General features: G+C 40.0%; 4 protein-coding genes across 6 annotated transcripts; all 4 read left to right on the plus strand.

The window, feature by feature from the left end:
• The first annotated feature begins 1,041 nt into the window (after positions 1–1,041).
• Positions 1,042–14,919, plus strand: LOC132786181 (uncharacterized). 3 transcript variants are annotated; one of them, XM_060792642.1, is made up of 11 exons: positions 1,042–1,449; positions 4,558–6,339; positions 6,806–6,807; positions 6,942–7,170; positions 7,329–7,585; positions 9,572–9,756; positions 9,939–10,271; positions 10,606–10,771; positions 11,794–11,904; positions 11,987–12,165; positions 14,651–14,919. In XM_060792642.1, the coding sequence occupies exons 2-11, from the start codon at positions 5,904–5,906 to the stop codon at positions 14,787–14,789; spliced, it is 2,037 nt and encodes a 678-aa protein (XP_060648625.1). In that variant the 5' UTR covers positions 1,042–1,449; positions 4,558–5,903; the 3' UTR covers positions 14,790–14,919. The 3 variants fall into 3 exon arrangements, with proteins under 3 accessions (XP_060648625.1, XP_060648622.1, XP_060648624.1); XM_060792639.1 differs by lacking the exon at positions 6,806–6,807 and having other exon boundaries at positions 1,047–1,449; XM_060792641.1 differs by lacking the exons at positions 6,806–6,807; positions 9,939–10,271 and having other exon boundaries at positions 1,049–1,449.
• A 2,446-nt stretch (positions 14,920–17,365) lies between these two features.
• Positions 17,366–18,736, plus strand: LOC132786504 (uncharacterized). Its single transcript, XM_060793045.1, has 2 exons — positions 17,366–17,885; positions 17,949–18,736. The coding sequence occupies exons 1-2, from the start codon at positions 17,447–17,449 to the stop codon at positions 18,407–18,409; spliced, it is 900 nt and encodes a 299-aa protein (XP_060649028.1). The 5' UTR covers positions 17,366–17,446; the 3' UTR covers positions 18,410–18,736.
• A 2,122-nt stretch (positions 18,737–20,858) lies between these two features.
• LOC132786443 (uncharacterized) lies at positions 20,859–22,450 on the plus strand. The gene is made up of 4 exons (XM_060792976.1): positions 20,859–21,142; positions 21,202–21,469; positions 21,541–21,722; positions 22,098–22,450. The coding sequence occupies exons 1-4, from the start codon at positions 20,936–20,938 to the stop codon at positions 22,239–22,241; spliced, it is 801 nt and encodes a 266-aa protein (XP_060648959.1). The 5' UTR covers positions 20,859–20,935; the 3' UTR covers positions 22,242–22,450.
• Positions 22,451–25,696: 3,246 nt separating this feature from the next.
• On the plus strand, positions 25,697–26,958 carry LOC132783920 (uncharacterized). The gene is made up of 2 exons (XM_060789230.1): positions 25,697–26,195; positions 26,264–26,958. The coding sequence occupies exons 1-2, from the start codon at positions 25,793–25,795 to the stop codon at positions 26,695–26,697; spliced, it is 837 nt and encodes a 278-aa protein (XP_060645213.1). The 5' UTR covers positions 25,697–25,792; the 3' UTR covers positions 26,698–26,958.
• Positions 26,959–27,847: the final 889 nt, after the last annotated feature.

The raw sequence follows: 27,847 nt of genomic DNA on the forward strand, positions 1-27,847 counted from the left end.
AGATCGTCTCGGCTGTTGACGCTGATCAAGAATATATATACTTTATAGGGTCGGAGATGCCTCCTTTTACCTGTTACGTACATTTCCTGCCGGCACAAAGTTATAATACCCTTCTACCCTATGGGTAGCGGGTATAAAAACTGAACTACTAAGTATTTCTTATTAATAAAGTCACAACATTTTATACCGTTTCCTGCTGCAGTAAGAGGATACGCTATCCTTAGTTAACTTGCTAACAGTTCTTCTTGACTTTTAGCAGTAGCTATTATTTTTCTGGGCGCTCTGCTTATTTGTGAAGGAGTAGGTATTAAGGAATTATTTGTCGATCCAAATGAAGTTAACATAGTATATTACTAAGCCCAATGAGGAATACACGAGCAACAAAAGTAAAAAGTTTACTGAGGATGCTCCAAAGCAACCGCTTAGAAATTTATTGAAAATGAAATAGACATTAACATCAACAACAACTACTACTACTACTTCAACTGGAACAATTCCTACTGTCACAACAACAATAGCTCTACCATCAACATAGTCAACAGCTACCAACAACAGCTACAACAAAATAAATAAATTTTATATTAACATGTCTTTACGTCAATAAATATTATGCAACACTACATTAAAAAAATAAAAATCAAACTACCTAGGTGATGCAAACGATGCAGAGATATCTTTTTGAGTTTAACGTAATGCAATTGTACGACAAAAAAATATAACAATTAATATATACAACAAAGATACTTTAATTGTTTTTGATTTATTTTTTATACGAACACAATCGAGTTATTGAAAAATTCCTTTTAATTGTAAACCCTGCAGTTTTATTATATATCTTTAGTCTGTAACATTTCAGTATATTTTCTGTTTAAATAAAAACAGAAATAATTTATGTCTTGCATACTTTTAGGCAGCATTTAAAGTCTCTCTTTGTATTACTCATTGTGGATAAGTGAATCTCTGGCACCCAAAGTTGGTAATTTCTTGCAGTTGAAACCTGGTTGATTGCGACTTCTCGCCTCAGTCGGTGCTCAAGACTTGCCGACAAACGTTTGGCCGTCGTCGCGCTAGGGAGTATGTGACAACAACAAAAACAAACAATACTAAGACAACAGACAGCAAAGATAAACAAGAAGCGCCAAAGTCATAAGCCAAACCCCACGCCGAAGCAAAAACCCGCAACTGTAAAAGTGAAAGACGGCAAAGAGACGTCGCGACGCGTCGTAACTTGACAAGATTAATTCTTAATATGAATTTCGTGAAATTTGTTGCTGTTTGCCGTGCAAACAAGCGAAAGTGAATGTGGCAAACAAACTGCAACTGAAACTACAGCTAATTAGACGTCACGCAACACCAAATTTTGTTGAGCGAGAATAATGCGTTAATTGTGATGAATGTGTGTGTATATATATATATGTATTTATATATCCCTGTGTGTGTTTCGTATATGTAAGTCCATAAAAATTTATTAGTGCGATTTGCGTAAGTAAAAGTTAATCCAAAAAAGCAACGAATATGCATAAATTTCACCCAGTTTCAAAATGCAGCCAGGCAACTTGCTGCATGACCAGCAAATCAACAGTTGCTGGACGACTCGACTGCGGGCCAAGGCTGCATCATTGTCATTGCCTACCACACAGACTCTGACGACTGTGGCCTTTCCGCTTATCAACCAGCAAGCCAAAAAAAAAAACACACACAAACTCAGCAGAAAAAGAGAGACGAAAACCTGTTATCCGGTCTCTGGGTCTTTGGGTCTGTCTCTTTGGTTGCATTTCTCCTTTAGAAATTACGAGCATGTGCATGTAAAAGTGAAATTTGTATTGCCCCTTGTTGGATTGGATGTGGTATCACATGTTGTGGTTTATCTGAATAATGTTCTCAGTAGCCAAATTAGAATCTCAGTTTCTGCCCGCATGAGTTATTAGCGCATGCCAGATGAGTATCTCTATACGCTCTAATAACCAACAGCCGCTGTTTGCCTGCTCACTCTTACCTAATTCTTCCCTCAAGTTGGGTTATTAGCTGGGCTGGCGTGCCGGTAATACAGTGTTTGCATACAAACATACTACATATGTAAATGTTCTCTTTGCCGTGTTAACCGCTGCAGCGACAAATGCAGAAACACTTTACATGGCGTGCCTAAAGTACATAGCGGTTAACACCAGTGCGAAGACTACAAATTTTTATGGAACTCATTTGTATAAATTCCACAGTTAATTGATTCAGAGAAATTACTGCAAATCTAAACAAAACAATACTACTAATACTTTCTTTTACTAGGTGAATTTAATAATCTATTCAGAATGGGATTTCTTTTAAAATAAATACTTATATTTTTACTGCAAAGCAACAAAGTGGCAAGACTTATATGAATTCCCATTAAAGCTTTCTTAATTTTAAAAGAAAGTAAAACAGATTGAGTGAGTTTAAGGTTAACAAAATGTTTGTAATCAGATAAGTCGTCTCATATTACTGAGAGAAATATTTAAATATAATTTTAAATCTAATTCTAAGAGTAATTTGCAAACGACCTTCATCTACGAGCCTAATGGAATCGTAAATGGCATTTTCAAATTGTTACAGATTGTTACTCGTATAACAAAAAGCAAATGCAAATCACGCAGCCAGTGTAAATATGCAAAATGTGACGATTTGGTTTTTATGGTCGCTTTATCAACACGTTTTTTTCAGTTAGGCTTCACTTATCGAACAAGTAAGAAAAAACATTGGGAATACTCGTAATAAGCCATTTTAATGCGTTGCACTCGCCTGCACATAAATGTGCTCGTAAAAATTAAGCCAATCTATTTGGGCTTAATAAGCCATTAGTAAGTCGGGTTGGTTAACCGCAACGAAAGTGAATTTGCGTTTGCCGTCTACTAGATTTCTCTCAACGCTTACAGCGAGCTCAAACCAGAGTACAAATAAAACGAAAATCAACAACAACAAAAACTAAAACATAATTTATAAAAAAGAAATATTTGCACGCTAGACGCGATCAGCTTACAAATTGCCACAAGCAGATATAGATACATATATACAGACGGGTGGACTGACAGCAAGATACACGCATAAAGTGAAATTAGTAATCTAATAGATTCATTCACTAAACATGCGATTAACACTGAAACTGAAAGTTGGCAAAAATGATTAAAGCCGCTCGATTCACAATATTTTTTTAATTTAAGGTTTTTACATAACAACCACAACAAAAAAACAAGTAATTGGATTCTGTATATACGAGTATAAGAAGAGACTGCTCGAAAAAATTGTCACATAAAAATGCAATAAAAATCTCACTGAAATGCCTGTCAGTAGCAGCTCAAAGCGAAAGCTTGTTACCAAATTAAATCTGGCCTGCAATCGCGACAGCCGGCAGTTGGCCATTTCAAGTGTCATTATGGCAGATTTAATGAAATCATTATGGCAGAGCTATCAGTAGTGTTTCAAGTGAAAGCCACTAACAAAAAATAAATCCAAAGCACAAGATAATACAGTACCTTATATAAGCGCACAAATCTGCTAATCATTAGATGAGCACACAAACTCACGCAATGTTCTAGTTTTGTGTTGTCATCTCAGCCGCTGACCTCTTGACCGCTCTGTTGGCCACCTCATCCGTTAGCTGCTGAACCCAAAAGTCAAGTCAAAACAAAGGAAAATCATGGTGCTTACTTAATAATCATAGAGCACCACAGGTACTCGCAACTCTCGTAACCAAATGCTGCAAGTACTCGCACTCGCATTCGTACTCGCACTTGTAATTTAAGTTCTGCTTGTCGGAAAGAAACTTGTTTCTTGACCATTATTTTGATGGCATTTGTTAAAGTGTTTTATGACTATTTCATGTTTGATTACATAAGTCAAAGCGGAGCGAAGCGGTAGTTTAAAGAATGCGTTTTTAATATGAAAAGACATAACAGTGTCATTCGTAACTTAAAACACATGTCGTTGATAACGTTACTCATACGCCTGGTGGTCGCTGCTCAACAAGCGAGCTCATTAAAAATAATAATCATAACTCAAATGCTGTGCGCATTTGTGTGTGTGTGTTTATCTATGTGTTTGTGTGCGTGTATGTGTGTGGTGTGTGCCGTTGCCTGCAGCTGTGTGCGTAATTTAGTGTAATTGATTTTGTTATACTAGACATTATAAATGACTTTGCAGATTACATCAGCTGTCTGAGTAGCACATGTGCACTTAGCTCAAATCAAGTAAAAGGAATTAAGTATCCCTAATTGGGCCCAAATCTAGAGTGTGCGCCGCGGTATAAATCCATAAGCCGAACATTAAATCAATAAACTTACGAGCACTTTGTATACAAAGCAAGTCTCAGATTGGAATTAATTACCTTTACCTTTAATTATTTTCCCTTCTCTCGCTTTTCCGGTTATCATTGAAAATAGTTTGTTGACCTTATTATAGCTTTGTTCGGTCAAATATAATCTCTTAACTCCTTAAATATTCCCAATATGCGCAAAAACACTGCTGACCTAGTTTTCTTTGTGATTGCATGTAATTTAAAGAAACCTCATTTTAATTTTGGCATTACAGTAAAACTCGTTTAAGAAGTATTTTAAAGAGCCGCGAAAAGTGCAGACTACAGTAGTGTCCGCAGCGCCGCAACAAAAGAGCGCGTCAAAACGGGCAGACAAAACTGCACTCGAAACAATCACAACTAACTGGAAAATGTAAACAAACAAAGGCAACAGCGGCTAAACAACTTTCTGCGAACGCCAACGAAACAAGCTGAAAGAAACAACTAAAAGAGCCAACAACAACAGTTAGCGCTGCGGAAGAATCTCGCTGGAGTTAGCCATCTACAATAATTCCGAACCGGGCGCTACGTGTGAACGAAGCCGAAGTCAAAGTCAAAGACGAAGAGAAAGAGGAAGCCAGGAAAAAAACTGAACTGAACGATACATAAACTGTTTGCCGCTAACAACTTAACGAAAGCCGAGAGCGAGAGAGAGAGTGTGTGATATCAACCGGCAGCTTGGCCTGGCCCGGCCATGATCTTGGCCAGCACGGAACGCGACTCAGTCAGTTGTCGGTCAGACGCGCACGCATGCGCACGTTATTGAAGATTGGAGCGTGGATACAAATACGAGTATCTCTGAGATACTAAGATACGAATTACGCGGCAACCGTTAGACTGTAGGTGTGTCTCGCGCGCATAGATGAAGTAATTGCAGGTGGCAGCTACATGTTGTTTTGAGCGTCTTGTTCAAAGTTTGAGTTTTGGTAAAGCAAATAGAAAATGTGCTAAATGCAGCAGATAGCGAAATTGCAAACACTCTCGCACAAAATAGACGACAAAAAAGAAAGCAACGTTGTGCGTGCCACGCACCGCCAAAAAGAATTTGTGAAAATCAACAACATTACAGTTGGCAAACAATAAAGAGCGTGCCACAACGGACAAGTTCAAATCAATGAAATTGTGTTTGCGTGTTAATCTGGTTTTGTGCGGAACATTTGTAAATTGATTGTGACCAACGAACGGCAGACAGACTGATTTCGCCCACAAAAAAATCGACAATAGTTGGTTATTGTTTGGGGGCCATCACAGCTGCCCTGAGCCCAGAGCCTTGAGCACGTCGGCCCAGTTAGCATAATTCGCCAACGGCAGTCGAGCGCAACCAAATAGCCTCAACTTGGGACGATAATTTGTTCAATTACAGTCGGAAGGTGTAAATTTGCACAGCCGCAAATGAAACAAGTGAAATTGAAAATGCGAATGCAAAACCTTTCAGTTGACACAAAAAACTGGACACTCTTTAATTGGCTGAGAAGTGAGAGTCATTGCACATCCTCAATTCAGAGTAAAAGAAATCGCATTGCCATGGCAAAAAACTAACAACAACAACTCGCACAACTTGCTGCAGCTGACGTTATTGGCGATGTGTCTCTGCTTCCATCTCGCCAGCACTGTCAACGCGGATGAGCTGTCTGTGTCCACAACGCCACTAACGCCTGACTTCAGTACTGAGTCAGGAACTGAGACAACCACAAATACACCTGCAGAGGATTGGCAACCAATTGTAAATGTAACTCAGAAGCCGTCAACTAGGAAGCGGGTCAACGGAAGCGACTCAATACTGTTGCGTTTCGCGCGCAGTTTCTCCAGCGGCAATGAGCTCTGGGATGGCATCATACGCGACTGCTACAAGCGACCAGACATGTCCTGCTTTCAAAAGAATGTCTACAGCTATCTGGATGGGGCTCTGAGTATGAACGATGTCAATGTGACACAGCGTCTAAAGTTCTACAAAAATCAAGTGCAATACGAGCCAGATAATGAAATCGAAGAGGAAATACCTAATGAAGGGCGATCTGGTAAGTCATACTTCTTAGTCTGAATTCAATCCCAATTATATCACATCGAATGCCGACTCAGACTTATGTAAGAAGACCGCACTCAGCCCTTGGCTCATTTCGCTTTCATTTGGTATTTGATTTTGTGAGCAACATCACATGTGTAGGTAGACGCGACTCTTCGCTTTTTTTTTGTGTGAGCTTTTGTGATCACTTTTCACATCTCGGTTGGCATTCGATTCTTTGCATTCGTTTTGTTTACATTTTTCTTGGCACGTTCACGCTGTAAACTTTCACTTGCTCAGTTTTGATTTGATTTTTACTCGAAAGAAAGAAATGAGCATTCGACTCTCATTCATATGAGTCACGGCACTTTGGCTCTTTGACGTTAGCAGCTGATTTCATTTACTCGAATGCATCACAACAAAATAATAAAAAAAAAAAATAACAAGCTAAAATCAATAAAACTGACCAAGTGTTATGCAAGCCGTTTGCGTGTTCTGTATTAAAGTGTTCGGACAACTTTCCTTAGCACAGAACTGTCAATTTCTTTTTCCATATTTTCGCAAAGTCATTTCACTCATAAATCTTTCTTTTTATGCATATCTATTTGTGCGATGTAGCCCCGGAAACCCCCCATCGAGGAAGTGTCCAATGCGCTCTACGGGAAAACAATCAAATTCGCAATGACACACGATGTGGAAGTTCAATTGCCGGAGATTATGTTTAATGGTGCCACATTTCGCATCTCGCCTCGGTCCATCGAAGGCAATGGGGTCATTGCCAAACTGGAGCTGATACCCAAACAGATGGTGCAGGCTCGTCTTCTTGGCATGATCAAGAAGAAAATCGGTAAGTTCGCCAATACAAATACAAATACCATAAAATTTAATCCCCAACTGGTCAATCTAGATGGGATTGCAGAAAGTCCGCTTTCAATTTCTGGCAGCATTTCGAATTGCAGTTTCAATACTTTAACATAACTGACAAGCAAACTTTCGTTTCCTTAGACAAATTTCTACGCAACAAATTGCTGTTGTCATTTATTGCATTGGCGCTCATCATTAAGATCATCAAGATCAAGTTATTCTGGTTGCTTCCGATCGTCATTGGCGTTGGTGCGGCCAAAAAGTTGTTGCTGAAATTCCTACTTTTCCTTTTCCCGGCATTATCGCATCTCTTCAAGCTCTGCTCGTACTATCAGCAGTCGTATCATGGAGGCACGAAGTACCATCACCATCATCATCTGATCAATCATCATCACACGGTATGTTTGCATTAGAGAGAGAAACAGTTTTTCGAGCTTAATCATTTGCTGTATCATTTCTTTTTCTATTATATTGCCGCGCACGGATTTGATTTTTTTTTTTTTGTTTTCGTTGAAATGTCAACGAGCAGCGTGAATAATTTCATTAAAGACAAAACCGTAAGAGGCTGAATTTCTTTTTTTTGCTGCCTGTCTATCTATGAGTTTGTCTGCCTGTCAGTCTACATATCTTTCTATCTGTTTTGTATTTTGTTTGAGTGCGCTTCTTTTTCTTCATCTGTTTCTTTTTTTTTTTTGCTTATTTATGCGGCACACGCCCATCATTTGGTTAGATGTATTGTCACAGAGCCACTCATATCATAAAAGGTAATTAAAAAAACAACATGGCGTATGTGTAATGCATAGAAACTGAAATTTTAGCTAATTGAATTTCACCACACACAAAAACGTGAACAAAAAGTGCCATCAGCTTTAAGATGTGCTGCGACCACACAGTGTCTTCGGCACATATTCCATTGGGATAACAAGTTGGCATTCCATCAAATTGAATCCCCAAATTCATTGCCCAAAATAAATGCTGTCGCTCACAAGGATTACAGATTAGACTCCCACTCATAAACAGACGACAGACACTCGAACCGACAATGCAATAAACATCCTTGCTGATATATTTATGAAATATTCACTTGCGAATATATGAACACACAACTTGAGTGGGATATGTGAGGTGGGGTCGTCGCACTGTCAATGACAACAGACTCGAGATAATTGCAGCTCTTGGCGAGTATTCTCTGTGAGCTTGAGCTCTGCAGATAAACACTCGTATTTATAACGTGATAAAATTAAAGCCAGCGAGGGCTTGTCTTAGACTTAGTCAACAAGCAGCTGGAAATTCAACGCATTGATTAGTCAAGCAACCTCAATGGGAACATCTGCTTGGAAATTGAGGTGCGGGTCAATTTCTTTTTGCTAAACCAGTTTGTACAAGTTCATAAATGTGTAAGACAATAAAATGTCAAACGGAATTTAAATAAAATATTCAGCATGAATCGGAAAACGAAATGGACTGAGCATCATAAACCTCAAATCCATATTGAACGACTTCCCAGTAGGATTTAACCCACAGTGATTGTTGGCTTTAAACTCAAAAGTCTATATACGAGTTAAGCTCCGCAATAAGCTAACTGTCAGTCATAAATTAAATTATGTCCCACATACGCGCAGACATACAAATATTATTACCCAGCAACGACACATATCTCACCATTTCCACTCACTTTGCCTGTCGAAATTTGAAACGCATGTCATCTGCTAGTGAAGTGCCAAAATTGTCGCCATTTCTTCTTTGGTTGCTTTGCCACTCGCAAAGAGATGTAAAAAGTTGGGTCCTTTAGCCCACACGTGAAGCAGATAAACAAATACAGACAAAAAAGAAAGAAGTGAGAAGAAAAAAGCGCAGCAGCACAGTCATAAATTAAACAGTAATAGTATTCTAGTTGAAAGAACTTGAACATCAGATACCTTTGAAAAAAAACACAGAGTTCAGTCCTTTAACCAAAATGTTTTACAAAAAAAAAAAGATTCAATGTAGTGCAGTCGTCTACGTCATGACCTTTTCCATCTTCATTTTCCCAAATAATTGGGTATTTATATTTATTATAGAGTACCCAAAATGTAGTTCTTCAATCGCATCAAAAGACATTGAACTGCGCAATGTCTGTTGTCACATACACAGATATCGCGTATTTATTATTTACGACTATTTAACAGTCATTGAACTGTGCCGAAATCAAGCTCAAAAACGCGTGCTAAAAATAGCTATAAGCACAAAGGGCACTCAAATCGTGACAGCAGAAAAAAAGAAAAGAAAAGCGGCCAAACAAAAAATTAATGTTGCTTTACTTTCGACAAAACGTAAGGGAATCATGAAAGCCTCTCTCTGCAACACTCTCTCTTACTCCACTTCTCTTTCTCCATCTCTTAAAGGTTGTGCCACCATGGCACAGCGGTGAGCATCATTCGGTGCCGGAAATCATCTACACGCATCCACCCAAAGGACATCCATCAGCATACCTACACGGCGCTCCTGTGCACGAGACATACGGTCCTGGGCCAGGACATGAGCACTTCGAGGGCGCTTGGGAGAACAGCGGACCTGGACTGGGCTCTGAGTAAGTTTTGCAGCAGCAGCAACAGCAGCAGTTAACGTACTTCATGTTCTTCTATGTTATTTGTCTGTCAATGTTTGTCTTTAACGCATGTCACACACTCACACTCTCACACACACACTTTACACACTTACTTCTTCACACACAAACAAAAACACCAACTATCTTCGTCACCCAAAATATAGATACATAGGCGATATTAATCGCGCTGCACACGTTGATGATAATGCGCATTATTTTAAACCTCACACCAACGATGCAAATGAGCTGCATACTTGGGGCTTGGGCACAACCCAAAGTTATGCAAAGCAGCAACAGCAGCAGCATCGTCAGCCGACTGTTTCCCAACATCAGCATCAGCAACAGACGCAATCATGGCCAGGCACCCAACAACAAAGGCCACCCACACATCCACAGCAACAACAACAGCACCAACACCAGCAACAACAATTGAGTTATCAAACACCGCATGCCTCTAGTCACAGTTTAAATAAATTACAGAGTCTGGACGAACAAAGGTATCAAGTGCCCAGAACCACAGCCTACACTCAGCACAATAAAAACTCGCACACACACGCACACCAGCACCTAACTAACACACACACACACACACATCACGCTTTGCAAAATCAACTAAACTAGTATACAAAAATCCTAATTGCCTCAGATCCCATGCTGAGTTTATGCGACAAATTTAAATTTAAATGAAAACAAAACAACTGTGGAATTATCAGGCATTCTTTTGTGTGTGTTCATGGGAAATTATAAATCTGTTTGCTTGCTAAACACTTTTCAATTTGCATAGAACTAACAGTTTTCATTTGCAACACCTCTTCACACACACTCTCCCAGCTCTAGGCCAGCCTTTTCACAGCACAGTCCTGTCTATGCAGCAGGTCCCCTGCGACAGAATGTCGGAGCTGGGCTAACAGCTGCACAAATTGCCGCCCAATACGAGCCGCCAGCTCGCAGCAATCAGCCTCAGCAGCAGCCACAACAACAGGAGCCTCAACTTTCGGTAAGTATTTTATATAAAAGCAAAGGAGCTCGTCTTTGGCAAAGTGTGTCAACAAAAGTGCAATTGCGTTTCACAAAATTTACCGGATGCGCATCTGCTGGCAAATCAATAAATGCCAGCTTAGCGTGTAATCCATGATTTCAATCAAATGGCAAACAGTAGAATTCATAAATCGATAAAGGCTTTTTTGACAGCTGATAGCTGGCACCTTTGACCAAAGTCACCACATGTAAAACAACGTAATCAGTCAACTGGCAAACAGCATTTCACTTTGTGCCATCTCATCGTAAATATAGCTGTAGACTAGCTTATGAGGTGGTATTTATTGACAGCTTCGTTTTTTTGTTGGTCTCTCGTAAAGAGACTTAAAGAGTTTTCCTTAGTTATTACTGTTTATTTGTCCGAATGTTTAGTGTCTCTTTAACGGCGTCTTGCAAATTGCATCGTCGTGCGATAGTAAAGTGCTATGCACATATTTTTTTGTCTTCCCAGCACTGGGTCACGGACTGTTTTCACTTTCAAGTGCCCAAGTGTTAAGTGTACTCATGTGAACTAACACAACTACAACAAGTATAACAACAGCAGGCGAACCCTACCGAGTGTTAACTAAGCCATAATTAAAATGCACTTTGCCATGGCCAACGCATCGGCAACTAAAAATGGCAAAATCACTCGCTGTTGGGCTTAATTAAATGAGTTCATATTTCGAAATGACGCGGTGCCGCTTCACAAACTGGGACTTTGGTTGACACTGATGATGAAGGCGACACTGCGTTGAGAAAGTATGCCAACGGCACTTGCACAGCTGGCAGGCAACTTCGAGGGTTGTCCATGCAGTTGTGAAACCCATTCATTCAGCTAGACTTTAATCATATTAAATGCTTGCTAATTGAGCCATTTGAATTCCCCCCTTAGCGAAATTGCTATGCAAATTGTACACCACGACACAACAGGCCAAGGCTAACATAATATGTATTATACTAATATTAACTATCTCTTACCGCCCTCCTTTACAACAACAGCCACAGCTGGCAGCACAATTGAAGGAGGCCATTCGCATACAGGCTGAGCAACGACTGATCCAACAGCAACAACAAATTCTGGAGCACCAACCTTTCGTACAGGATGGACAGGTTCGAAAGTTGATCACAATGCATCAAAAAAAGATTGTGTTTGCATTACTAATAAAATGATTTTCTTTTTATGCGTTTCCAGCCACTGTATCCACTGAACTACGATCCATTCTACAGCCCGATATTGCTGAAGATTGACAAAATCATCGAGCAGCTGGGCGTCAAGAATGATCTCTGCAAAGAGCGCATCGTGTGCAACATGTACAAGGATCCAGCGACCTACAGTCCGCACAGCAATTTCATATCCGCTGAGCTCAGTCGGTATGTAACGTACTATGTGAGACAAGTTTGTCTACTTTTGATTTTGACTTGGTTTAGTTGGGCAACGATGATGCCGCTTGAAATTAAGCGCAAAGTGTTAGAAATGCGTTGCAAGTCTTTGGGCTATTTTATGCTCTAATAGTTAAACATAGAATTACCAATTGTAATGTCTGGCAGAGTCAAAAGCGTCAAAAATGTCACGGCATGTCAAGTTCTTTAGATCATTCAGTGCAAGCATATTTTCCCCCAGGTGAAAATAGAAACTGAATAAACGCAGCTGACAAGTCTTTTCAATAAATGGGCAAAAGCGTGAAGCGAGAATGAAGAAAGTGTGAGTAGTTAGACTCCAACTCGAAACTCATTTACTCGCTTATGCCCGTATGTAAGCCATTTGTCACAGCGCACAGTCTTTTCTTCTGAGTATCTCTAGCTATTGTCTGACTATTGAAGTGCACGTTGCAAACATGCACATTTGGGCAGCCGTGTGGAATGAAACGGCTGTGTGGCGTCAAAGAGCGCGTCAACGGGCGCCACCCACGCAAAGTATTTTCATAATTGACTGACGCTCAGGCAGTTCATCGCAGCTCAGCTGTCAACGGACATTGCCAACAGTGCAGTGCACTCATGCGACAGATACATTTATAATTTCAATACACTGCAATTAACAACGAATGCGAATAGCATAAGTATTTGTCAAATGACTTATTGTTGTCACTTTGAGATTGAATTGAGTTCATCTCGAAGTAGTTTTGCACTCTTCAACAACATAATTTCAATGTGCAATTCTTTGTCTGAAAAGTAATTTAATTACATGACTTATGCATTGTCTAGTGATTCAAAAGAGATGAATGTTGTGTCCCTTGTGGCACCGTGTTGACCGCCCTCGTCTAGGGCATTCTCATCTGTTATCTTTGCCTTTGTTTCTTCTGGCACTTGTTGTAGCATGTAGTTAGCATTGTTTTTTCTTGCGGCAGCACATGGCAGACAATGGTTGTAAAATTGCGAGACATCGTCACCATAATTTTGATAGGTTTGTTGACACTATGCTGTGAAGCACGAATATGAAAATTTGTGACTGACAGCAGAGACTGTTGATTGTTGCCTACTTTCGGGGTCGCTTGGTTTCGGTGGCGTATGCGTATTGTGTGATTTATGACAGTTTATGTTGAATGTTAATGACACATCATTAATTAAATGCCCCAGAAGTGCGCTCCATAATATTATCAGTCGGTTACCCTCAAATATTTGTGCAGCACTCAGAGACTCAGGCCACCAAATATTTTAGCCAACGAAGAGGATCAAGCTCAGGCATAAAGCTAACACAATGGCCTCGACTTTGGCTTTAAACGGAAAATTAATTAATATGCGTGGTTGTTGATTAATAATTGGTGATAGCTCTCGAGACAGACAATGGAAATTGCTTATCTATTGAATGTGTAGACACCAAACGACAACAAAATACTCGCAATAAAACTTGAGAAAAGTTCACAACTTAATGCGTATTGCGTGCTCTGAAATTTTCATTATTTGCAATTTCTATCAAATTTTCAATTAGTCAGCTGTCAGTTGGAATGCAGATTTTAATGAAAGTCAACAATGCTTATAAGTGGCTATTTAGAAGTTCAAATTCTGAATGTTATTGTCCTCTTCTTGAATTGTGTAGTGCATCTCAACCGTCCGCATGTTTCATTAAGTATGCTTAAGTTATCATGGCAAATTGAGTTTAAGATAATTTCACTTGCTGTTGTAGCAACATATGTCATAAGAAGTCTGTACATTTCCTGAAAATACATTAATTTCAGCAGTCAGACGAAGAAAACTTAATTATTCAATTAGGTCATTTAAATATTGTGGGAGATATGCAGCGCAATAAAATGGTAGTAAAAAGAGAATTTAATTCACCCCAAAAATATTGTTGATAGTTTTTTATTAACGAAATAAAGTGGAAATTGCGTTACAAACTGAGAGATGGTAATTTTACTACATCTACCATACAACTCTACTGCTCTGTCTAGCCTTTGGGGAGTAGAAAATCCATTAGGTCCTTTACAACCATGTCTGAAACTGTTGGCGGTTTTTGTTTAATGGGCCACCTACAAATTGGGGGTATCTGAACTGAGACGTTGCGACGTCAGACTCCAAAAGCCAAAATGAATATGCCCAAAGGCATTGGCAGTCAGCAGTCGGCAGTCGAGAGGAAGCGAAAGGAGATAAAGATTTTTGTGAGTGGGGTTTCGAGGGGTTATCTGACACGCACACAAAGAACACGCACCACGTAAGTGAAAGTTGTGCCTTATCAAGGATATACGAAAGTTTAGTTTTAATGCGGCAACGCTACGGTAATGGCAAAGTTAATTAACTGAGTTCCTGTCAGAGTTTTGCAAATGCTCGCTCCACTGACTCTTCAGTGGCTGGAAGTCAGCTGCTGCTCTTCAAATTAATTGAATAACACAATTGAATTTTGGATTTTTGGTCTATTTTGCAGAGATACAAACGAACTGGAACCCGTAACGCATGCCAATGAGGCAGTGCGTCGCTTTTACCGTCTCATACAGGCAGCCCGTGATGGACAGGAGCAAAAGGATTGCCAAATCCTCTATCCACAGTGCAATATGCAGACATAATACAATAGTTGATAATGCAGCAGCTGCATTAACAATAAGTACGAACTATTTAATTTGAGTCAACATTTCCTTGTTAAATCGAACTGTGAATATGCGAATATCTTAAATATAATCTAATTGTTAATCTTTATTTATTTATTTATTTATTTTTACCATTTAACGAATTATACGATTAACGTGTTTTTTGTAGATTTAAGCATCGAGTTTAATGTAATCCGAGGGCCACACAATAGCCCAATTAATATTAATTCTGATTTTGTTGCAACTCTCACACTCTGAACATTTATTTATTGGCAATGTACACAGATTACACATTTACATACATATAGTTAACCATTTGCAATCTGCAAGTGAAAGCATCAAATGCACAACCAAATGCACATCAACAAAATAATGAAATCAGGATTTTTATTAATTGGCAGACTGTCAGTCATGGCTTAATATTCAATTAATTAGTCTATAGAAAAATTGTTGATTACATTTTGTAGCCCGCACAAAAATAAATATACATTTACAATAAACAATTGGGTTATTTTTCTTTTACGAAACGCCGTTACAACTAAAGATTTAATAAAGCTGTGAGCACTCAACAATCCGCTGTCTATGCGCATATTCAATTTGAATTGATTAAAATTCGATTATTTCCAATAAAATACATGTAACACATGTAACACTTGCGTTATTTTTGGGATTTATGAGGCTATCGACGAGGTTGGGTAACTGTATTTATTTTTGTCTTTTTATGAAATTAAACATGCTGTGAAATCACTCATACGCAGCGTATGCGTAATACGAATAACTGCCTTTGCATAAATCAAAACTTCAAGGGCAGCAAGAACAGCGTGTTGCCAATTGTCGTAAGACGAACAGGAATTCATTTGCATAAATATAAGTATTTATTAGCAAACCTATTGACATTCCGCTGCGCAGGCTTTGATGTTTTTTAAAAAGGCAACAAAGTTGGAATGTGTGGGCGGCGGGGGGCAAATATATAAATTCTGAGCGCAATTAACACGCAGATGGCAGTGCTTTCACTTTAGTCCACATTTGCTGTGGGTCTCTATGAAAATTCTTATGGAAAACAAAAAAGAAATAATCATCAACGAAGTCGGAAACAAAAGCAAAACAACAACAACAGCAGCAGCAGCATATTTTAGCCGACACTGCAATGACATCAAAACACCAATTGCCAAATTGGCGGCTCATTAAATGCCACAGAAGTAAAAGTATTTGGATTCATTCCAGCTCATACACAAAACCCCGCCCTCAGCCCAAAACATTTGTCGCATTCCTCTGTGGGCTGTTTGTTGTATGCTATGGGCTTGGCTTACCCTCTGGCCCTACCACTATATTTCCGTTAGACGAATCAAACATATATCAAATTTATTGAAGAATTAAAGAAATCGTCAATGAGCAACAACGACAGTAACAACGTGAGCTAGAGGCGACATTTCCATACCCTATAAACACTCAAGGCAGAAGCGGTGCTTGAGACTGTGTGTAAAATTAGAATTAGATAAGAATTTCTGTATAAGCAATAGATAGATTTTCATAGCAATTTCATTAGTTCGAAAATTGATGCTTCAAGTGCTTGCGATGCGAATAGAAAGAGAGAGAGCATTTTGCTATAGACACTTGGCAAGTTTTTGGAAATAAATGCCGAGCATTAATTTAATATGTAAATATGCAGAGTGGGCGTATGATGAATTGATTACACAACACGAGATTCCTGTCTGATAGTTAAGGGAATGAATTATGGAAAATGTGAATGAAAAAAAAAAGAGTTTTGTACAGCTTCCCTAAAATATGTTTTCGTCACGCTTCAAATGAGAGTTTAATGCCGGATTTAAATATTAAATATCAATCTGTCTTTTTTGCACATATTCAAAGTATATATGTAAGCAATTTCTCAAAATGTAGCAACCCTTTTCAAAGGGCAAGCGAACTCCTTATTAAGCTGTAGTATTCCCATCAAAATGTTTTTATGTGGCACGCCTACAATGTGCATTTGGTTGGCTTTACAACAAGTGGTCAGCCATCTGGTAATGCATCGTGTCAGCGTTAAAGATACGGCTACAATCAAGTTGTCCACTCGTATAGTATTCTAATTGAGTTGCAAGGCACGCACATCGATTGGTAGCTCAGCTCCGTTCGTTTTACGACACCATCGAACCGTAGAAGCCATAAAATAACTTTCAATTATGTGCGGCATGATATATTGTGAGTATTATGCGCCCAGAAGCGCATGATTAAGCCACGGAAAAGACCGACACAACCATCCATAGGCGGAGTCGTGCCCATAAAGCCCACAGATGAACCCATAGACCCAATAAGGAATCCGTAGAACCCATTCGACGAGGCCAGTGTCAGACACAGGTGAAACTTGCGAGCAACTTGCGCTTTCCATGACTTTGACGTAAAAAGCGCAAAACGAAATTGCCGCTAAATCTGGGAGCCAAAGCGAAACGAGCAATGAGACGCGCGTTCGCCGCATACGCAATTCAATTAACAAAGTACTGACGTATAAAAACCAAGCGTTGCCCGGCCGACATTTGCATAACCCATTGAGTCGCCAACGCTTGCGCACCGTGCACCAGCAACTGGGATTTAAATAAATCGACAATCGCCAAACACCTCACTCAGGAGAAAGTGCAAGGATGCAGTGCTACTTCTGGTTAACCGTCGCTCTGACGACGCTGGTCGCCGCTCATGGCGCACCCACCCAATCCCAGGTGGCCACTCAGTCGGCCACACAGCTAGCCCTGGACATGTACAATGGCTGTCTCAAGGATCTGAGCATCTCGTGTGTGCGTCCCAAGGCGCTGCAATGGTTCAACGCCGCCATGCAGCAGCCCGAAGTGAAGCTCACAGAACGTTTGTCCATTGTGCGCACCTCAGAGACGGGCGCTTCTCGTTCTCTCAATGCCGAGCAGCAGATGTTCGACAACATTGATAACTACTTAGGCAGCCATGCTCTCAGGATTCAGGCACCTGAATACTTCCGCAGCTCCGAGGCGCGCTCATTGGTGCCCGATTTCCTTATGGAGAATCCCCTCACTCAGGGTGGTATTGTGCCACTTGCCCCAGCAAACGAAGGTAAGTAATGAATAAGAGTGTATAATTTGATTACAAATATTAAACTGTTTACTTTAACTTTAGCTCGTGGCATGATCCGCAAGGCTGTGCTGCCCTTCTTGCTCGGTCTGAAGCTGAAGACCACCGTACTGATGCCATTGGCTCTTGGTTTGATCGCTCTCAAGACCTGGAAGGCAATGACTTTGGGTCTGCTCTCGCTGGTGCTCTCCGGTGCTCTGGTCATCTTCAAGATTGCCAAGCCCAAGATTGTCAACTACGAAGTGGTGCACTATCCCCATCATGTCGATCATGTGGTGCCACATCACATCGAGCATGTTGTGCCTCATCATATTGAACACATTGTGCCACATCACATTGACCACCATTTGGAGCATCATTTGGACCATCATGTCGATCTGCCTGTGGAGCATATCGAGCACTTGGAGCATCCAGCGCCAGCTTGGGATCCACATGCCTGGGCTCGTTCCTCTCAGGAGCCACAAGACGCTCAAGACATCGCCTATGCGGGTCAGAAGAGACGTTAAGTCTACGGACCCTGAAAGATCCCTAATCCAAATTGCAAAATTGATGAACATGCTGCGACATTATTTATTTTGTTCTATTTTATAAGTAGTTGGTACGCGTGCAGTGCGTGTTTGTTTTATGTATTTATTATTTATTTATTTATTTATGAGAATTGTACAAAACAGAAAACAGAAAAAAAAACGTGAAAGCATAAGAAAAATGAAAGTATACTACAAATTTAAAAAAAAAAAGAAAAATGGCAATATGTGTATTGAAGAACAGCTGGACTTTTGTGTCGTTTCTGTAAATATTTATGCAATAAAAGTATGCTAAAGTCATTTGGCTAATTGAAGGTATTGAGAGCAAAGTTTTGGGTCAGAGAAATGGGGAAACGGAAAAAGGGAGTAGTCATTTGCAAATGTAACAAGCTCCTAATTAGGGTTCTTTGGCAACTTGCTAATGCACTGATTAGCCTTGATCTCACGCTCTCTTAAGGACCTCTGTGTTAAGTTGGCCATAAGAAGCTCTGAGTTGCAAACTGTAAATTACAGCAAGCTTGGGCTCCACGCACCCCAAACAGACAACCGATTTTATGCAGGTTTTGTTTGCTTACGTACTTTGATGATAGCATAAAAAAAACTCTAGAGCGAGAGCTGAAATAAATTTCGAACATTTTATTAAATTAAAGAGTTCTTTAATTAATCTCAATTAATCTATAAAAGACCACAAAAGAGAAGTCTCCCAAAAATCAACCCGAAAACTCACAAACCACAACATTTCTGCACTGTGAAAGTGGCATGAAATCAATTTGATTGTTTTTTTATTTGGTCCGGTGCTGAAAACCTTTTTGCGGTGTCTCTTGCGCTTTTTCAGTATCAATGTCCATGGCAACTTTGTAGCCACCCCGTTCGGCCAATTGGGAAAGTTTCCACCGCTGACAACTGCCACGTGCAACAATGCAAAATGGCGCTGGCGCCAATAATAAAACTGGACAGTGACAACAATGACAGCAAGCAACATGGCCAGCACTTCATTGATATTTAACGGCATGCACTTGGCATGATGCGATATCGATGCCGATGTCGGTGTCGATGTCGATACCGTTTGGCGTTTCTACGCAACAATTTTAAAATGTTAAAAAACAAAAAAAAAATACAAAACTTTTCCAATTTCATTGGCAAAGCTGGTGTGGCAAATGCGGTTGGGGGCTTCAACAAACCCATCAAATGCGCCCGGAATCGCAAATGAAGCGCCAATGTGTGTGGAGAAACTTTGCTTTTATTCGTCTCAAAAAAAAGTGTTAACAAAAAAATAACCACTCTGATATCAATTGAATTTTCGAGGCAAGCCAAAAGCGTAATCAATATACGAAATTCATAATTCACATGTTGCATGGCGGATATTTCGAAATTCAGCTCATGTTTTTGGCCACATCGAGCAGGGACAAGGTTGGAGGCGGTGGTTGGTGATGGTGGCCAAAGGGAAGCTTCCGTTTCACTTTCGCTTTCGGTGTAGAAGGAAAAAAACACTTTCTATACCATTTGCATGACAATGGCGTCGCGAATGTTGCTCAATTTGGCAGCTGTGCAATTTCGATTTATTTTCTTCTTATTTATTGATATCAATATTAATTATGATTTTGCAGTTTTCTTTACTAATTGCTTGTGCAACTTGACGTGTGATGGTTGTATAAAATTTTGCGTTGCCTTTGCTTAATGACTAGTTGGCAGAAATCATTGAACGGATTATGAGCTGTTAAAGTGTTGCCTATATTTTGGGTTGCCTGCAACCTAAAAGCCGCTTACAAGGAACGTTAATTTAAATGTTTTGCACTCTCTTTTTGCATTTACCCATCATTTTCTTAAACAGGTACTCAAATGCTTATATTTTCGAGGTAAAACATTGACTTAGATGTCGTTAGGGGCCCTTCAAATGGGAATACATACATATATAACATATAAGTAGCTTTGGGCTTTTGAAATTGTAGAAGGGAAATGCATTTGAGAGCTAAATAAGTTCCCTAATGAAACGCAACACACACAAACACATTACGGCATATCAACTCGGATGGCCAGACGAAGCCGGCACGCGTTTGAAATAAAACCGCATTAAGTATACGACACGTGGTAACTAGGCACGCACACGCGCTACGCCAAATGCCGCTAAGCGCCGTATGCCAACAGCCAACAGCAAGAGCCACAAAAGCCAGTCAATAAGCAACAACAATGCATTCACTGCCAATGCTGAGGTGCCTCTTTATTTTTTCGTTGTCTGCTTCATTTATGTCTTCTTCCGCCATTTTTTACTTTATTTTCTTTTGGCATTTCTTTTGCGTCGCGTACGACACCCGAACCGAGGCCCGGCATGTAAGCCGAGCGGCATTCGCGGTACTCGCGACGCACTCGCGACTGCTGCAGACGCTAAAACATTGAGAAGTATAAAAATCGTGAACAATAGAAAAACGATTATTAAACTCAATTGTGCCAGCATTGAGGCGAGTTGTGTGCAGTCCAGTCCAAAGTAAAAACACAAGACACAAAACAAAAATGGCCAAACTGCTCCTTCTGGTTGTTGTGGGTGTTGCAGCCCTTGCATTGGCACATGGCGCCTCAACGCCTCAGCAGCAACAGCAGCTTCAACGCTTGATTGCCGAGGAGCAGAACAAGTGCGCCAGCGGCCAAGATTCGATGGCGTGCATCAAAGAGCGTGCCATGCGCTTTGTGGACAATGTGCTGAGCAAAGATAGCTACACGGTAAGAGCTAATAGCAAAGCCATTCTAATTAGTTGATCTTACTAACTGCTTCCTCATAGCTTTCCAACTTGGAGGTGCACTCAAATGGCCAGCAGGTTGCTCCCGTTAGCGAGGCACGCGCCAACAGCGCTGATGGTTTCCTCGATGCCATCGAGAACTACATGAAGGGACACGATGTTAGCGTTAACTTGCCAGTGGCCGATGCCAAGATCACCGTCTCGGCACGCAATCTGGCCAACGACGAGATGAGCTTGAATCTGCAATTGAACAATGACGATGGTGCCGAGACCGAAGCCAGGGGTAAGAAGGGCAACATCTTCAAGAAGGGTGGGTTTCTTGCAAGTCACTTCTATCACACACACATATAACTCAACATTTGCACCTCATAACAAAAACAGGCAAGAAGAACCGTCTCCGTAAGTTGGCCATGCCCATTCTGGTGCTCATTTTGCTGAAATCGATCACCGTCATCCCCATGGCCATCGGCATTCTGAAGATTAAGGCATTCAATGCTCTCGCTTTGGGCTTCTTCTCCTTCATTGTCTCGGTTGGTTTGGCCATTTTCCAATTGTGCAAAAAGGTAAGCCCAATTTGATTATTAAAACGCATCTTTCTATTGTTTTTAGGCATTCGCGGGATGTGGTAATAGATAGGAGGGCGTTAGTGAGTTGCAAGAGTTGAATGAGTTGAAATGAGGGCGACGGGTAAAAATAGAAACAAAATCAAATCAATTCCTTTTAATTACAAACACACGTATGTATTCAGTCCCAGAGGTCGGTCGCTGGGTAAGTCGAGTTAAAACCCTGCGTCCAACAAACAAATACTCTCCCAACAACACTCACCTCCCCGCCAACAACAACCACCACCAACCGCTGCCATTCAATTATATAATATTCCACAGAAAAATAACATTCACAATTTAATCCTCTTCAACTTTTTCTTTCCCTGCCCACAGATTGCCCATGATCATCATCACACCGCACACATCACCGCCCATGGACCATGGGACGGTCGCAGCTTCGGCGCTGTTCCCGTTGTGCCCGTTGTGGAGCAACCTCAGCAATCGGCCCAGAACTTGGCCTATCAGGCCTACGCCTAAATGTCCTAGCAACAACATTCGAGAGCAAAGCACAAAATGATTTGTTAATTGTTAAAAGATTTTTGTGACTTTGTGCACCTTTTTTAATGGAGCATCCCAAATGGCGGACAACAATTGACAAACAAAACAACAAAAATGAAAATGAGAGCGAGGCTGTCCTGCATTCTTTTAGACCCTATTTATAATAACTTATTATTTATTATTTATTGAAAAAGAAAACAAAAAAAAAAACACAATGCATAGAAAACAAAATCAAATAAAATGAAATGCAAAGAATACACAAATCAATTTGCATAATGAAAGCTTTTTAAATAATAATTAAGTCAATTAATTAATGTAATTCACCAGAATTCATTAATACTACTCCTATACTTAGACAACGTCGCTCTACACACCTGACTTTACGTGAGTCGATTTCCTGGCATACGCGTCGTATAATTAACTTTGCCTTATCAAAAAAAACATGGCAGCCAGCAGCACAACAGCAACAAAACGTGCAGAGCAATTGGATGCCATTGGATAGACTTACTTAATGGTGGGGAAGAGAGAACATTTTCACTAGGGCCTAAAATATTTATAAGCCATCACTTGGCCGTCCTAATTAGCCAAAATTTAAGCGCCTCAAATTCTTTAGCTGGCAATCTAATTAATTATTCCAGTCAAATGCGAAACAACCGAGTCTGGGCCCCACGCTTTGGCCACTCGATTAAAATGATGAACTGTGTACAATTTTAATTTTGAAGCTTCTGGTTTTCACTTGCGCGAAAGTTTCAACGATACGATACCCACGCGGTTGTCACAGCCCAGCCGGAGAGTGAAAGTCTTTAAGCATTCTTATCGAGGGCGTGAACTGCGAAATGAGGAGTTTATCTACTCAGCTTGCCAGCGACATGCACTGAACCTTAAGCAAAATGGCCAAGCACACAGTTTAAATAGCAAATCCCTAGATCCCTCCATACACAAACTTTAAATGCGCTCGAATACCTTAAATTCTGAGACGCATCTGACCGCATCTGAATTTCATTTAAAAGGCAATCAAACTGTGTCTTTATACCATGGCCAGCAAGGCAGCCAGTCAGTCCCTCAGTAAGTAAATACTTACTTAAATATTTGCTGCAAACGCATTCCACTGGCCAATAAGACATCCATATTCCTTCTTCTCCACGTGCGGAAACAGCAACGTCTCCTAGAGAGTGAAGTGGGGGAAGGCGTATCAAACTCGTGGATGACTGACTCGCTTTCATAACAATTTGGCATTCAGGAGGACGATGCAGAGACACGCAGACACACACAAACACACACAAAAGCATCTGAAAATTTATTATATAGTATGTACATACAACATATGTTGTCGGTTTCGTTTTACTTATTTTTATTTTTCTCGTTTGTCTGTTGTTACATGGCTGGTTTTTATATTCGACATTTTTATTTTGGCACGATTGGAGCAAAGTGTGGCGCTTGTGAAATAAACATGAAGACGTTGAAAATTTCTTTTATTGGGTGATAACAGATCGTGTGACGCCAACAACGACTACAACGACGACACCTGTTGCATTATTCACAGTATCTGTATCCATATCAGTTAGGTAATCTATTCGGACTTGTTAACAATTATGCATTTGGCAACCATTTGTATGAAAATCACTTTATCCGTTTCGGCAACATGAAAAAGGATAGACACGTGTCATCAAATGACAATTAGTCCATTAATATAATATAACTACGACTGCACCTAATGAATTTAAAGGATTTTCATGTCTCATTCAATATTTATTAAATTGTAGAATGGAGCATACTTGTTTAAAATGTTTAATTGTTGTTAAAAACAATATAAGAATAAAATGGTTTGCATCTTATAAATTTAAATGAAATTAGTATTTATGAAAGTATATTACGGAGACTAATAAAGCATTCTACAACATTTGAATGTATGTACATGTAATTAACTATTTCATATTTATTGTATGGAGTGAAGTAAAAAATTTATATTCCAATATGTTTGAATATATGAGAATTTAATTGAGGTTATCTACTGAAAATCTTTACCAATAATTTTTAAGCTTTAAAATGAAAGTATAATATGTATTTTAAAAGAATTGTATATGTAAGAATTGTACATTTTAAGAAATATAGTTTCTTTAATTAATTTCTTAAATGAAATTTAGTATTGCAAAAATTTAAATTTTCTTTTAAAAGGTAGCTCTAGCGTCGAGGACATCGGTAAAATCATTATTTGGTGAAGCTTGAATTTCAGAGAAATCCTTTTTATAACCAGGCAGACACAAAAATATTTGTGAAGGCAAAAAATGTTGCTGGTAGTATGGCTTCAGCATGCTGATTTATAGCTCAACGGCTTTCGGTCTTCAAAGTGGATGATATGTAGTACATTAACTCTGCGGTTATTTATTATTAATGAAGGCATTCGTAGCTTTCATTAAATGAAATTCAGAAATGGAAGAGATGCCCTTTTAATATGTAATAATTACTGTAACTTTAATAAATTGATGTTCTTTTCCACTACCCTTGTTCGATAATAAGAGAACGCTTTATAATTTACTTTAAAATATAACTTTCCTTTTCGTTATTGTCCTCATTTGTAATATTAATAGTGCGTAGGTAACATATTTATATAATTGAATTCTCTCATTAGGTGACCTACTTAGGAAGTCAGCAAACTTCAGGCCAGGCATAACATTAGCAAAATCGTGTCGAACAAAATATATGTCACAAAATAACAGCAAAAATCTGTTTCGTAATCCAAATGAAACAAGGCAAATAATATTAAGTGAGTCCAGTGAGTGGAATTGAACCTAAGAGTTCCGCATACGAGTAGACAAAACAAATGGCCTAATCCAAAAGCAATGGCCAATACCAAAGCGTAGACAAGTTCCGTACTGATTTCTTGTATCGAAATTTGACACAATACGTTGAAAAATGTACGTGCCCTGGACCTGTTGTCTCTGTTGTCTTGGTGTGTGCTGAGGGCAGTCTTGGTTTGCTTTCTTGTGTTCGCGTAAGAGATGAGGGGCTGCATACTAATTGGAAACAAAAGTTAAAGTTATTTTCATTCGGACGTCGAAGTGTCGATAATGCAACTCGCAACTCGCAGCAAAAATCCAGGGACGGGGGTGCCGCCGATATGGAAAGCGAGAAAGCTTAAGCAGCGACAAGCGACAAAAGTTAGGGAGCCCGAGCAACCCAGATATCAAAACACCGACGCAAGAGTTCGTTTTTATTTTGTTGGTGAAAAACTTTGGACACTCTTTTCGTCACTCAATTCGTAGCTGTCCAAAAACAAATACAAAAACAAAAGCAACAACAAAAATGTGTGTGCGCTCCAAAACTTGGAATGCATTGGTCAGTGCCGTGTGGTGTCTCTTGGGAGTCTTGCGAGGAGCGGCAGTATAAAATCGTGGGTACTCGCACAATTGAACAACATTGTCGTCGCATCGACATCGCAGTGAACAACACTACGCGCTCTGAGTAGTGTCATCAATCAAGTGGATAGATCACAAATCAATAGCAGTATCAATAGCAATATAAATATCAAAATGGCATTCCGTTTCACGTCCTTAATCGCGTTCGGTTGTTTGCTGCTGCTGTCAGCGTCGTCGGCTGTTCAGGGAGCTGCCATCGATAATGCGGTCACGCCCCGCATTCACAGCTCCGATGAGCTTATCTCAACCATTGTGGATAAGTGCTTCCATGCCAATGCCATGCATTGCCTCAAGGAGAAAGTTTTGACCTATCTGGACACCGTTGCCAATGTCGAGGAGGAGGTCAGCGGTCGTGCCTTCGATGATGATGTCATCGACAAGGTCATCGTCGATCGTCTCGCTCGTATTCTGCGCACCAACGAGGTGCGCGTCCAGCTGCCTGAGACATTCTTTGCCAGCTCCGTGATGACCTATCGCTCTGATCGCGGTTTCGACTTGGAGCTGCCCAAAGAGGAAGGTGTGTTTGCTAGTCACAAAAATATTATTGCACATGTTTAGCACATCAATCGAATAATTTATTTGCAGGCCGTGCTGAGAAGAAGAACAAGGACAAACTCTTCCTGCCTCTGCTGCTGCTCATGAAGCTCAAGCTGAAGGTTGTCATGCCCATTCTGCTCGCTCTCGTCAGTCTGAAGGCCACCAAGGCTCTGATCTTGTCCAAGATTGCCATTAAGCTGGTGCTCGGCTTCCTCATCTACAACCTCATCCAGAAGTTGGGCGGCATGAAGATGAACATGGTCCCGATGCCAGCTCCCATGCCAGCTGCTGAATACGGTGTGCCCAGCACCACGGCCTCGTCGTACGATCCCAGCAGCTGGGAGCCAATGAGCGGTGGCCCATATGCCCGTTGGGACTCACAGAACTTGGCCTATAGCTCATACCACCCAAGCAGCTCATCCTCTTACACCTCCTCGTCCCCCTCGTCGAGCAGCTCGTCCAGCTACAGCTCCTCGTCTTAAGCCGGGGCAACCTTCAAAATGCCGTTGTTAACGTATGTAAATACCAAGGAACTGAGTGTCGCCAGTTGAGACTCGGAGTAAGCAGACCAAAATGGAACCGGAACATGCCTAGGCCATATATTTAGTTGTTAAGTTTAAGCTGCGCGACTTTTAGCCATTCTTCCTTCTCTTTCCACTCTGAGCTATTCTCTAACGACTTTTCTGCCTTAGCCTTCAATCTATTCGCATTTCTCCAGCTAACGCCTTATTTTTCCTACAGAAATCGACCAAAAACAACACAAAAGCTATTTAATTGAATTTATTTATTTAATTTATTAAAAATTGCACAAAAAATTTAAATTAAATTGAAATTAATCATAGTGTTTTCATTGCTACTCGTGCTGAACGTTCTCCAGTCCACTTAATAATAGTGCTGTTACACTTGACATAATCACGGTCAAAAGCTAAAAAGAATGCAAAGTGTCAAGCACTTGACTAAATACTCTACTAATTACAACATTTTTTATATTCGACTAATTATATACAAAGTATTTTACTAACCATTTTTGCTTAAATTATCTTCATTAATTATTCAAAACAAAACTTTCTATCAAAAGTTGCTTTCAAAGATTCTTCAATAATCTTTAGTTTAAACTTTCCACAACTTAACCCTTAACTAATTAATACTTTAAATAATTTTGTTTGGTGCTTCTTAACATTGATATTATCGAGCTACTCAGCACATTACAAATCACAGTAAGTATTAATAAATTAAGTTGAGTGGGCGTGCTTTTGATTTGCATGTTGCCAACTAAGCGATAATTTCCTACACAATTTTTTATTTTACTTTGTTTTTTTTTGTACCTAAACGAGCTACTAAGTGCCCGATGTCCGCCCCTAAGTCACGCAAAGTTCCGACGTACAAATTGAGCTGACACACGAAAAGTACTTTTTTACGGTATGCTAATTGAAATTAAAAAATAATAGTAATAAACGAGGGCTTAATGATGCAATGCTGCAGCGAGTGAAAGGGTAACAACAGCAGTCTTCTAATCAACGCAAAACTTTTCAAGCCATGGCTTAAAAGCAACAGCCAACAGCTGTTTCAACAATGCAAACTGGCCACCAGACCTAGACCCAGACAGCCGGTTTTTTGTTTCTTTCTTGGTGG

This window comes from Drosophila nasuta, chromosome 2R, assembly GCF_023558535.2.
Source record: "Drosophila nasuta strain 15112-1781.00 chromosome 2R, ASM2355853v1, whole genome shotgun sequence".
Classification (NCBI taxonomy): Eukaryota; Metazoa; Arthropoda; class Insecta; order Diptera; family Drosophilidae; genus Drosophila; species Drosophila nasuta.